Here is a 13,374-nt window from a genome sequence, read left to right as displayed (position 1 = left end):
CAACACATAAAAATTAAGAGTTATATAATAAGAAATTAATCATACCCAATAACCAAAAAAAAAAAACAGATAGAGAGATTGATGCCTCATAATCTTCCACGTAGTCACCGCATAGTAGCAGAACTCTTCTCTGAGCCATGGTATTGGAATTCGCCATTGTAATTTGCACTCACACAATTTAGATGAGCCTTTTTGTGAAATGAGGAGTTGTTGTTCAGAGTTTCAGATGAGTGAAGCTGATTTTTATATATATCACAATCACTTCTCTCTCTCTCTCTCTAATATATATATATATATATATAAGTATGTATGTATGTATGTATGACAAATTGCAACCCACGTTTTCATAAATTTTATGACAAATCCCATGAGATCTCCTGTTACACCTTGGTTTTGTCTACGGGCCATTTCATCAAGACATTTTATAATAAACAATTAAAAAATATGCATTTTTCCAAGAAAAAAAAAAAAAAAACCCAGAAAGCCAACCAGGAATTTCTCAGTAAATGTAAAGCGCTGTGGAATGGTCCACACTGAAAACAACACATTGTAGTCCTAACTCGTAACTAGTGAAAAGTGAAAACTACCTGAGTTGTCATTCTTTGAGTAATGATTCATATATGTTTTCCTAAGTTGGTTTTGAAAATTTAAGTGTCATCAATTAGAAAGGAATAATTTAAATTCACTAATTAACAAAGTTTTATAGAGTAAAACGTATAGTATATTTAGTATTTTTCTTTATAAATTAAAGTGCCAGTTGGTGATTTTGAAGGGATGCATCCAAAGGTCAATGAAAGAAAGAAAAACTAACAATATTGCTCATAACAGGTGTATTTTGAGTTGTGATGTAATTTTTTTATATATAATTATTATATTTTATTTTATTGTGACTTGTGATGAGCCAGGTTTTAATTTATTATTATAAAAATGTTGGGAGATTTTATTATAGGAAAATGTAAAATTATTACAAAAATTTACCAAGCACCGGTAAATAATGCAACTGATAGATTTTGACTATAGAGTAAAAGAATGTTAGAATTGATTTTTATTATAATTGATAACATATTTGTACCAAATTTTTTAATGTCTCTTTGAATCCTATTTGTGGAGTTAGTTAGAAGAACTATATATATATATATATATATCAAAGGAGCAACTTTTAGGTTGGTTTGTTTTTTCCCGAAATTTGTTAAATTCTTGGAAGAGGATGGGTTGTTAAATACTTATAATATTCCAATATTTAAGTTGGTACCAAATAAACCGTGAACCAAGAACCTAACTGAAGAGTGAAGAGAGAGGCCAAGCTTGAAAAGAGGGAGTGACATCCGTTGCAGTAAAGCTAAAAATAGATTCAACTTCAAAACCATTAAACTACTCAACTTTATTTGCCTCCTTCCAATTCCATTCTGCATGCAACTCCACAAAATTTTCTATGATTTCCATTTCTACACCGAGTTTGTGTCTACATTAAAATTTATGATCGAATGAATGTAGTAGCATATGATATATACATTTCTAAAGAAGACATCAAGGTAGATGGCAACTTCAGCAGGGTCACCAAAGAAATCATCAACGGCAAGCCGACCGCCTAATCAGGGCATCAAATTTGCACGACGCACATCAAGCGGCCGTGTTGTGAGCTTGTCCCGGGACGATGACTTGGACATGTCAGGCGAGTTTGCAGGCCCAAATGACTACATCAATTACACGGTGATGATGCCACCTACACCAGACAACCAGCCCGGTGCAGATTCAGAAACCAAGCCAGATGGTGGCCCACAAAGGCGGAGGACGGGAGATGAGGAAGGCGGTAATGCCACCGCCACCGCCACCGCCACCGGGGCTGCAAAGATGGACAGGAGGGTGTCAGTGATGAAATCTTCCAACAACAAATCAATGTTATTGAGGACCCAAACTGGGGACTTCGATCACAACCGCTGGTTGTTCGAGACAAAAGGGAAGTATGGCATTGGTAATGCCTTTTGGTCAGCGGAGGACCAGGATTATGGCTCCGAAACTGGAATGAGCATGTCTGATTTTTTGGACAAGCCATGGAAGCCACTCACTAGGAAGGTTAAGGTTCCAACCGCTATTCTTAGTCCTTACAGGTATATATATATATATGACTCTTTTTTCATTTTTCTTTTTTCTTTCATATATGTCATTCTTGTAAGAACATGCATTAGATTAGCAACAAAAATAATTAGAAAATTTTCATTATTTATATGAGTTGCATGAGCTTTATTAGCCAATCAAACTACGGGGAGAAACAAATGGGAAGTGGGTTTTATATAAATTTTAATATTTGACGGTGTCTGATATGTTTATTGTACGGAGAAACCTGAGAGCTCAACCTTAACGAACTTAACTAATTGGCAGAAACTTAGCTGAGCCAGAGGGCTGATACAATAGAAAACAAGTTCAGAATTCTCAAAATTTTGTTTCCATCTTCCAATCTAATATTTCTCTTTATCTAAAACTAACTCCTGCAACTAGTCACCATAAAATCTTTCACACAGACACAGGTTAACCATAAAACACTCCCAAATACACTTCCTTATTTCTAAAAGTGTCTTTTGTTATTAATGAATCATCATCGAACCACTCTTCTTATTTCTTATTCCTAAACTTACTCGCATTGATCGTATATAAAATAAATATAAGTTTTCTTTATATTTTGTATGTTATGCTTTATATATAATTGATGTGAAAGAATCAATTATAAATTTGATTTTAATTGTATCCCTACATTAAAGGTTAAGACTTTTGAATGGTTCTATTGTTAATTTTTTTATTAGCATGCAATAAGCAAAATATAACTAAAAATCAATGAACAAGAAAATGTCTAATTTAGAGTTAATCACATTAAGTCTCCATATTATCTGCTCAGCTCATAGAAAGCAATGGCACAAGAATGACTGATACATGTGCAACCGCGAATATCTCAACTCCAACTTCATTTCCGTTCTTTCAAAAATTAGCTCGAGTGTACATCAATGAAATACTTTTTTCTTCAAACTTTCAAATCATATACCATGACTCCTGTTGTGAAACATTACATAAGACTTTTTTTAATTGTATAAAATTACAGAAGTTTTTCTGTTTGAACAGGTTACTAGTGCTGATCCGAGTAGTAGTTCTAACCTTGTTCCTCACATGGCGTATCCAAAACCCCAATCGAGATGCAATGTGGCTATGGGGCATGTCCATTGTGTGCGAGTGTTGGTTCGCCTTCTCATGGCTCTTAGACATTCTTCCCAAGATCAACCCCATCAACCGAGCCACTGACCTTGCTGCCCTCCATGACAAGTTTGAGCAGTCCTCCCCATCCAACCCTCATGGCCGCTCTGACCTCCCTGGTATTGACATCTTTGTCTCCACTGCCGATCCTGAGAAGGAACCTCCTCTTGTCACAGCCAATACTGTTCTCTCCATTCTCGCTGTGGACTACCCGGTCGAGAAGCTTTCATGCTATATTTCAGATGATGGTGGCGCCATACTCACATTCGAGGCCATGGCCGAGGCTGTTCAATTTGCCGAGGTTTTGTTACTATCTTCATCCAACGTCCTTCCTTTTTGAACTTGAGACCATCTATTTTGATATCATATAAATTAACTATTATCTCAAAAACTTAATTGTTTAAAAAATAAGAAATTAATCATTTGATATTTGTTTAAACACATTTGTGAAGGAAATAATTGTGATCATTTTTAACTGTCTTTGCCAAAACCCAAAAAAAAAAAAAATTACAAATGAAAATTTTATTCTTTAATATCATTGTTTCTTTTGGAAGAACCTTCAAACTTTTTTTTCCTGAAATTCGTGAAAGGGATTTTCATGGAAGGAGCATTTTCCTACTTATGAGTTTGGCAAGCATTTTAGCAAAATTCAACCAAAGATCATTTTCATTTTTTCATTCTTTTACATAATGACATTATATTTACATCTTTCTAGCCCAAAAAATAATGCGAATTAAGATTTATTCATGTTTGAATGCTCAAATTATACAACACAATTGTATATTTCTATAAATGTGCAACTACCATTTGTTAATGTACAGGTTTGGGTGCCCTTTTGCCGCAAACACAACATTGAGCCTAGGAATCCAGATAGTTACTTTAGCAGCAAAACTGATCCCACGAAGAACAAGAAGCGTCCTGATTTCGTCAAGGATCGGCGTTGGATCAAGAGAGAGTACGATGAGTTTAAGGTTAGGATAAATGGTCTCCCTGAAGCTATACGTAAGAGGAGTGAAACGTACAACTCCAAGGAGGAAATGAAGGAGAAGAAGCTTGCCCGTGAGAAAAATGGAGGAGTGTTGCCACTGGACCCCATTAGTTTCACCAAGTCCACGTGGATGGCCGATGGCACTCACTGGCCGGGGACCTGGCTCAATCCTACGGCTGATCATTCAAAGGGAGACCATGCTGGAATTTTACAGGTGATCACTCAATAATTGCTAGCTCCTTTTATATATTCAACACCATCCTTTTTAACAAGTTCTTTTAGGATATGTTAAGTTGTCAAGGTATGATTAGAGTAACACTACAATCACTGCAGACACTACTTTTATCATGTACTAATCACAACCAATCATATCAATAGTTACAGAAAAATACTCCTCAGACTTGTTTTTTATAAATCCCAATTACTCACAAATATTTATTATATTAATATCTACAAGTGCAGATGAAGCTTTGAAATTGTTTAATCCGTATCATTTTATGCATTATTATCCTATTCTTAACATGAATCCCAAGTTAACTCACAAATGTTATCTATGACTACAAGTTTATTTGAAGCTTTGAATTTGTTTCAAATGTTAGAATCACTTTGTCTTTGTGCATTGTTATCCTCTTCTAAACATGCTTTGGTTTTCTTACTTTATTTTCTTTCTTAGTTTTTTCTAATAAGCATTTCCAATATTTTTCTTAAGTCCTCAAGTCTAAATTAGTTCCTAGCTGAATACTGATTACTGAAATTGTGTAATTTATGACAATGCAGGTGATGAGTAAGGTTCCAGAAAATGAAACAGTGATGGGTCATTCAGACGAGAAAAAATTGGACTTCACTGGGGTGGACATTCGGCTACCAATGTTTGCATATGTCTCAAGAGAGAAGCGGCCAGGATATGACCACAACAAGAAAGCCGGTGCCATGAATGCCTTGGTTCGAGCTTCAGCAATACTGTCCAATGGTCCATTCATACTCAATTTGGATTGTGATCATTATATCTATAATTCTCAAGCTCTGAAGGAAGGGATGTGCTTCATGATGGACCGTGGAGGTGACAGGATATGCTACATACAGTTCCCCCAGAGATTTGAAGGGATTGATCCATCTGACCGATATGCAAATCATAACACTGTCTTTTTCGATGGTAATATTTGCGATTTAATTGCATCCAAATTATCTTTAATTTTTTGTTACTCTATATTTTTAAGTTTCACCTCTAAAATAAAATTAAGGTTAAAACTGCGTATCAATTACTTATTTCAAGCCCATAGAAGCAGCAACTTTATTCACTAAATGCGACTTTATATTTTTTTTAGTTTCAAAAGGGAAAACTCACCATGTATGTGCATTACGTATGAACTTCATGGATACTAGGCACTACATTTTGGGTGACAGTTAAAACCAGTCAAACATCCATGCCATTTGTAATTCCTCAAAATATTAAAGGATTAGACTCATTTGATACTATTTCAGCATCTATGATTCTATTATAAGTAATGTTAAAACATAACAATTTTCACGATAATTTTCATAATAGTTGAGTTGACAAATATTTACTGATTATTACCAAGGTCTATCATTAACACCATTTTCTTTTATCTACCATTAACAACTACCTATCTCAACAATTGTGAAAAATTTTTAATTCTGGAGTTATTATTCGGTTAGTGTTGTGTGCTATTCCTTACTTTTTGTAGCAATGGTTTTTGTTCCCCTCATAATTCAAAATTCCCATTTTGCATAAAAGGAAATATGCGAGCTCTAGATGGTCTTCAGGGCCCGGTATACGTGGGAACCGGCTGCATGTTCAGGCGATATGCACTCTACGGTTTCCACCCACCTAGAGCAAACGAGTACTTAGGCATGTTTGGGCAACTAAAATCCCCAGCTCCCAATATTTCTGCAATGCAGTCATTGCAATCTGATCAGGAAGAGGACTTAGACACACAGCCCCTAACATCACACCCTGACTTGAACTTGCCAAGGAAGTTTGGGAATTCCACTGTGTTCACAGAGTCCATAGCCATTGCAGAGTACCAAGGAAGACCACTTGCTGATCACATTTCTATTAAAAATGGTAGGCCTCCAGGGGCACTGCTCCTGCCCCGCGCACCACTTGATGCGCCCACTGTTGCTGAGGCGATTTCTGTCATCTCTTGCTGGTAATTCCTCACTCATTTCAATTTCTTTGCATTATTTTGTTTTGAAAACATTTAGTGTGGCTATCAATCTAATCTTCCCGAACCTAACACTGTTCCTGCGCTATAGACTTAAGTGGCACATAAAATCAAGTTTCACATAGTTTTATTTAAGATTCTGGCTTCATAATGTTAGGATCACAACATTATTTTTCACAAATTTTTTTTTTTCACAACTATTAGTATGTGCGATTATGGCAACATCACTTTCACCTAAGTCCATCACTGACGCCACTCTTGTTAAATGCAGCAATTACAACAGTCATGTTAGCAGTTGTGAAAACACATTTGGTTGCTTAGAAAAAATTGATTATAATGTTACTTGAAAGATGTTTCAGATGAAAAAAGAAGGAAAACATTGGATAACAATACAGACATTTTCAAGAACCCAACTCATCAAAAGAAGTAACAAATTTGAGGTAGAAGACAAGATTCATCAATGTCTAAATGGTTAGTAACTAATTATCTAAATGCAAACGCAGGTATGAGGACAAGACTGAATGGGGTGACAGGATAGGTTGGATTTATGGATCAGTGACAGAGGATGTGGTAACTGGCTACAGAATGCACAACCGTGGGTGGCGATCTGTGTATTGCGTCACAAAGCGTGATGCTTTCCATGGCACAGCACCTATTAATCTCACTGATCGACTGCACCAAGTCCTTCGATGGGCCACTGGTTCTGTTGAAATCTTCTTCTCTCGGAACAATGCATTTCTTGGAAGCAAACGCCTCAAGTTCCTACAACGCATTGCATACCTCAATGTTGGTATCTACCCTTCACTTCCTTCTTCTTAGTTGTATATTGCTTCCTTCCCGCGCTGTCTCTCTTCACAGGAAACTTCATTGTTCAAAGCCTAAACATCTCGTTCCTTGTCTATCTCCTTACCATCACTGTTACTCTCACTCTCATCTCCCTTCTGGAAGTCAAGTGGTCTGGTATAGGCCTTGAGGAATGGTGGAGAAATGAACAATTTTGGGTCATTGGTGGCACAAGTGCTCACCTTGCTGCTGTGCTTCAGGGTCTCCTAAAAGTTATAGCCGGTATTGAAATCTCTTTCACATTAACCTCTAAGTCTGGTGGTGAAGATGAAGATGACATATATGCTGACCTTTACATTGTGAAGTGGACAAGTCTATTCATAATGCCGTTAACAATCATGGTAGTCAACCTGGTTGCTGTTGTTATTGGATTCTCCAGGACCTTATACAGTGTGATACCACAATGGAGTAAGCTGATGGGAGGATTGTTCTTTAGCTTCTGGGTGTTGGCTCACATGTACCCATTTGCCAAAGGTTTGATGGGGAGGAGAGGAAGAGTGCCCACAATTGTATACGTGTGGTCAGGGCTGGTTTCAATTACAGTGTCTTTGCTTTGGATATCAATTAGTCCTCCAGATGATACTACCACTACCTCTGGTGGAGGCATTCAGGTATAATATAAGTTGGTCAGGACATACGAAGGATTAGAATCTGATATGAAAATTTGTGGGTTTAATTAACTCAACTGATAAAATTTGAAGATCGAATAGGAGATCTGGGGTTCAATCCCTACTTACAACAAAAATCAATTGGTTCTTGATTTGACGATAAAGGCACAATCATTAAGAGGGATGCCATTGACTCAAACTCTATTAAAAAAAAAGAATCTGATATGAAAATTCAAAACAGTAAAATACATTAGGCTCTCTCCCTCTCTCTTTTTGACTGGTTGGATTTCAGAATATAAGCAAACTTTATGTGCTAGGTGTACCATGACAAATGTACAATAGATTTTCTTTTTCTTACTTGTACGTGTCTATTTTTGGTTACTGATGGAAGGAATGGGTAGTGTCAGCCAATTTTTTTACAAAGTTGTCTTCTATTGACTAAATTTTGAGCTTCTGGTTATTTTAAGGAATTTTAAGATTATGATCCCAGTATTTTGCAAGGGCAAATTAAGTTGCTTTGGAAATGAATTTCATTCACCTATGTAAATGATTCCTTAAACTTATTTTTATAATATTTTTTTTTTTAAAGAAATATTATTTACATACCGGCTACCAGCTGGATTGTTCATCACTACTGGCTGTGCATATGGCCTAATGAAAACTTTACATGATCGAAAAGGACATGGCTTCTGTCCAGTGCATTAGTGCACTAGACAAATTGAGATACTGACATTGTTCATATTCTAACGTGTCCAGTGCAAATGTGTAATTAATGCATTGAACACAAGCTCTTACCAATTGAAAAATACTAAACTTCATATAAAATTTACTTTTCTTTAAAAAAAAGTACAAATTGAGATGGTAATGAATGTGATTAGTGCATTTTAACAAGATAATAAATGAGTATTTGAATTGTTTCTTGCTATTGATAACACATTAATTTGTAAAACCTATGCAGTAATATTTGTACTACCCTAGCATCAACTTGATGATATGGTTGATTGTGATTAGTAAAATATGACTANGCTTCATAATGTTAGGATCACAACATTTATTTTCACAAATTTTTTTTGTTCACAACTATTAGTATGTGCGATTATGGCAACATCACTTTCACCTAAGTCCATCACTGACGCCACTCTTGTTAAATGCAGCAATTACAACAGTCATGTTAGCAGTTGTGAAAACACATTTGGTTGCTTAGAAAAAATTGATTATAATGTTACTTGAAAGATGTTTCAGATGAAAAAAGAAGGAAAACATTGGATAACAATACAGACATTTTCAAGAACCCAACTCATCAAAAGAAGTAACAAATTTGAGGTAGAAGACAAGATTCATCAATGTCTAAATGGTTAGTAACTAATTATCTAAATGCAAACGCAGGTATGAGGACAAGACTGAATGGGGTGACAGGATAGGTTGGATTTATGGATCAGTGACAGAGGATGTGGTAACTGGCTACAGAATGCACAACCGTGGGTGGCGATCTGTGTATTGCGTCACAAAGCGTGATGCTTTCCATGGCACAGCACCTATTAATCTCACTGATCGACTGCACCAAGTCCTTCGATGGGCCACTGGTTCTGTTGAAATCTTCTTCTCTCGGAACAATGCATTTCTTGGAAGCAAACGCCTCAAGTTCCTACAACGCATTGCATACCTCAATGTTGGTATCTACCCTTCACTTCCTTCTTCTTAGTTGTATATTGCTTCCTTCCCGCGCTGTCTCTCTTCACAGGAAACTTCATTGTTCAAAGCCTAAACATCTCGTTCCTTGTCTATCTCCTTACCATCACTGTTACTCTCACTCTCATCTCCCTTCTGGAAGTCAAGTGGTCTGGTATAGGCCTTGAGGAATGGTGGAGAAATGAACAATTTTGGGTCATTGGTGGCACAAGTGCTCACCTTGCTGCTGTGCTTCAGGGTCTCCTAAAAGTTATAGCCGGTATTGAAATCTCTTTCACATTAACCTCTAAGTCTGGTGGTGAAGATGAAGATGACATATATGCTGACCTTTACATTGTGAAGTGGACAAGTCTATTCATAATGCCGTTAACAATCATGGTAGTCAACCTGGTTGCTGTTGTTATTGGATTCTCCAGGACCTTATACAGTGTGATACCACAATGGAGTAAGCTGATGGGAGGATTGTTCTTTAGCTTCTGGGTGTTGGCTCACATGTACCCATTTGCCAAAGGTTTGATGGGGAGGAGAGGAAGAGTGCCCACAATTGTATACGTGTGGTCAGGGCTGGTTTCAATTACAGTGTCTTTGCTTTGGATATCAATTAGTCCTCCAGATGATACTACCACTACCTCTGGTGGAGGCATTCAGGTATAATATAAGTTGGTCAGGACATACGAAGGATTAGAATCTGATATGAAAATTTGTGGGTTTAATTAACTCAACTGATAAAATTTGAAGATCGAATAGGAGATCTGGGGTTCAATCCCTACTTACAACAAAAATCAATTGGTTCTTGATTTGACGATAAAGAGCACAATCATTAAGAGTGGATGCCATTGACTCAAACTCTATTAAAAAAAAAAGAATCTGATATGAAAATTCAAAACAGTAAAATACATTAGGCTCTCTCCCTCTCTCTTTTTGACTGGTTGGATTTCAGAATATAAGCAAACTTTATGTGCTAGGTGTACCATGACAAATGTACAATAGATTTTCTTTTTCTTACTTGTACGTGTCTATTTTTGGTTACTGATGGAAGGAATGGGTAGTGTCAGCCAATTTTTTTACAAACGTTGTCTTCTATTGACTAAATTTTGAGCTTCTGGTTATTTTAAGGAATTTTAAGATTATGATCCCAGTATTTTGCAAGGGCAAATTAAGTTGCTTTGGAAATGAATTTCATTCACCTATGTAAATGATTCCTTAAACTTATTTTTATAATATTTTTCTTTTTAAAAGAAATATTATTTACATACCGGCTACCAGCTGGATTGTTCATCACTACTGGCTGTGCATATGGCCTAATGAAAACTTTACATGATCGAAAAGGACATGGCTTCTGTCCAGTGCATTAGTGCACTAGACAAATTGAGATACTGACATATGTTCATATTCTAACGTGTCCAGTGCAAATGTGTAATTAATGCATTGAACACAAGCTCTTACCAATTGAAAAATACTAAACTTCATATAAAATTTACTTTTCTTTAAAAAAAAGTACAAATTGAGATGGTAATGAATGTGATTAGTGCATTTTAACAAGATAATAAATGAGTATTTGAATTGTTTCTTGCTATTGATAACACATTAATTTGTAAAACCTATGCAGTAATATTTGTACTACCCTAGCATCAACTTGATGATATGGTTGATTGTGATTAGTAAAATATGACTTTCACTTGAATTTACCACTTTTTTTTTATCACTTACAATCAATTAAATCATAGTTGTGGCAAAAGTTGCATCCATCAACTTTCTCTTAAAGGAAAGTAAACCGTTGAGGAATTATACAACCAAAACACTTTTAACATAATTATTTCAAATGAAATCAAACGTGTTATATAAGAATAAAAAAAAACAATATGGAATAAAAAAAGATAAATGACAATTGGCTAAGCTTGTAGTTCAATTAGTTGGTACCTTTTAGTATTTCCAGTAGAGACATTCAGGATGCAAATCCCCCCCCCCCCCCTCTCTCACTAGCTATAACCAACTCCAAAAAAAAAAAAAAAAGAAGAAGAAGAAGAAGAAAGAAAGAAAAAAAAAAAAAAAACCCTACCTTTACTGCATAGCATTTAGATTTGGGAGCAGTTTAATTGTTAAATTGGATTGTGTGGGAGAATTTGATAAGTTGGATGCTATCACGACTATTCTCTTATGAACCTAATTTATTTAAATTAGTACTAGATAAATAATGATAAAGATATATATTTTATTTATTGAAATAAATTATTTTGAATTGAAATTAGTTAGATTAGTTTGGATTATGGTGAATTATGATTAGTTTTATTGATAGATTATAGAAAGTTAATATTTATCTTTTATCTAATTGGAAGTCTGTAGTTATAATTTTCTAAGTTACCAATTGTCAGTTAGTCTATTTGGAAGTTTAGACTTCTTTGAAGTAATCTACTTATCAAATTTAGAGACCTTGGTTTCTTCAGAGCATCCAACAAAACAAATTGTTGTCCATTGGAATGCAATTTGGTGCGGCATTGGGCCATATTTAGCATTGCGGTTTTCTTAAAACTCTCACTGCACCGCACCTTAATAGATCAATCACAGTGCAGTGCAATGCAATGTCGTTTGGTTGATTTTCATATATATTCAATATATATTACAAATATATATTTAATATATGTTAATATTTATAAATTTTATATTAAATATAAAATAAAACTTATATATTGATAGGTGAGGTGGAGTTTTAATATATAATATATATTTAATTAGTCTAAAACACATAATTATTTTATTTAATAAGTCTAAAATGCATAATTCATATCAAATGGAAAACCCTAAAAACACAACCAAGCCTAAAACACTAAATCTAACACCCTAACATGCATTTCAAAATATACAAAAACATAAACCTAATCTAGATAGACATATTAAAACATATTATAGCAAGAAACAAGACAAACAGCAAGATTAAAACATAAAAAGAAAAGAAAAGGAAAAAAGAAAAGTTTAGACTAATACCTCAAAGAAAAGCTTTTCAAGCTTTATTTTTGACCATTCTCCTCAATCAAATCTATTCACAAACCAATAAGAAATTACTTAGTAATCTTAAACTCAAAAGATCAAGGTCAGAAAAGACCCTAATCAAAAGAAAAATGACTTAAGAATATTTTGTGAAAAACTCCCTTTGTAATTCACTATTTTTAATAAATCTTAGTGTTTTCCTATGAGATTTCTATATGTTTTGAAAATATACCATGTAAGGCTACTTACAGTGTGAAAAAAGGGGTTTGGAACGATCCCCAAATGATGTGGGATTCGTTCCAAACCTCAACATAAATGCAAAAAACTTGTCTTGTATAGTTTCTAGAAATTGTTATGCGTGCGCAAGATCAGGCCTGCGTACACATGCAGAAAGCTGCGTGCGCAAGCTAATTCTTACGTGCGCATAGCAAGGGTTTCCTTTAGCGTTATTTTACAAAATTTGATTTATTTGCTCATTAAAAGTTATATTTTTCATTTTAACACTTCTCAAGTCAAGTTAACTTCTAATTAGGCCCTAAACAAACCTTAGGTCTTAGAATTCAGCATCATTGGAGAGCGGGAGCTCGAGTCATAAGGAGTACAAAATGCGGTGTCTACACCGTGCCAATCAGAACTATGGAAGTGCTAATTGGCACTTGCCAAGAGCCAATTGGCACTCTTGAAGTGCCAATTGGCACTCTTGAGTACTCAACCCAATTTTCTCTTTTGGTTCATTTTGGACTCTTTTTTAAGGATTTTCTAAGTCCAGAATTGCACTTGGACGTAAATCCATCTTAATTAGAAAATCAGGTCCTTCAAATAATAATTATTTGAA

At 35.1% G+C, this 13,374-nt stretch overlaps 1 protein-coding gene across 1 annotated transcript; it reads left to right on the top strand.

The window, feature by feature from the left end:
* Positions 1-1,415: 1,415 nt before the first annotated feature.
* Positions 1,416-10,723, top strand: LOC112040097 (cellulose synthase-like protein D1). Its single transcript, XM_065761542.1, has 7 exons — positions 1,416-2,108; positions 3,112-3,541; positions 4,062-4,442; positions 5,006-5,381; positions 5,985-6,399; positions 6,918-7,212; positions 9,546-10,723. The coding sequence occupies exons 1-7, from the start codon at positions 1,537-1,539 to the stop codon at positions 10,206-10,208; spliced, it is 3,132 nt and encodes a 1,043-aa protein (XP_065617614.1). The 5' UTR covers positions 1,416-1,536; the 3' UTR covers positions 10,209-10,723.
* The last annotated feature ends 2,651 nt before the right edge of the window (positions 10,724-13,374 follow it).

The sequence above is a fragment of the Quercus suber genome, unplaced genomic scaffold, assembly GCF_002906115.3.
Source record: "Quercus suber isolate HL8 unplaced genomic scaffold, Cork oak 2.0 scaffold_417, whole genome shotgun sequence".
Lineage (NCBI taxonomy): Eukaryota > Viridiplantae > Streptophyta > Magnoliopsida > Fagales > Fagaceae > Quercus > Quercus suber.
This window is presented reverse-complemented; position numbering and strand designations above follow the sequence as displayed.

Excerpts from the sequence above, each read along its gene's own strand:
- LOC112040097 (XM_065761542.1), top strand. The coding sequence starts at position 1,537 with ATGGCAACTTCAGCAGGGTCACCAAAGAAATCATCAACGGCAAGCCGA. Across the intron at positions 2,109-3,111 it reads GCTATTCTTAGTCCTTACAG|GTTACTAGTGCTGATCCGAG; the intron begins GTATATATATAT and ends CTGTTTGAACAG. Across the intron at positions 3,542-4,061 it reads AGGCTGTTCAATTTGCCGAG|GTTTGGGTGCCCTTTTGCCG; the intron begins GTTTTGTTACTA and ends GTTAATGTACAG.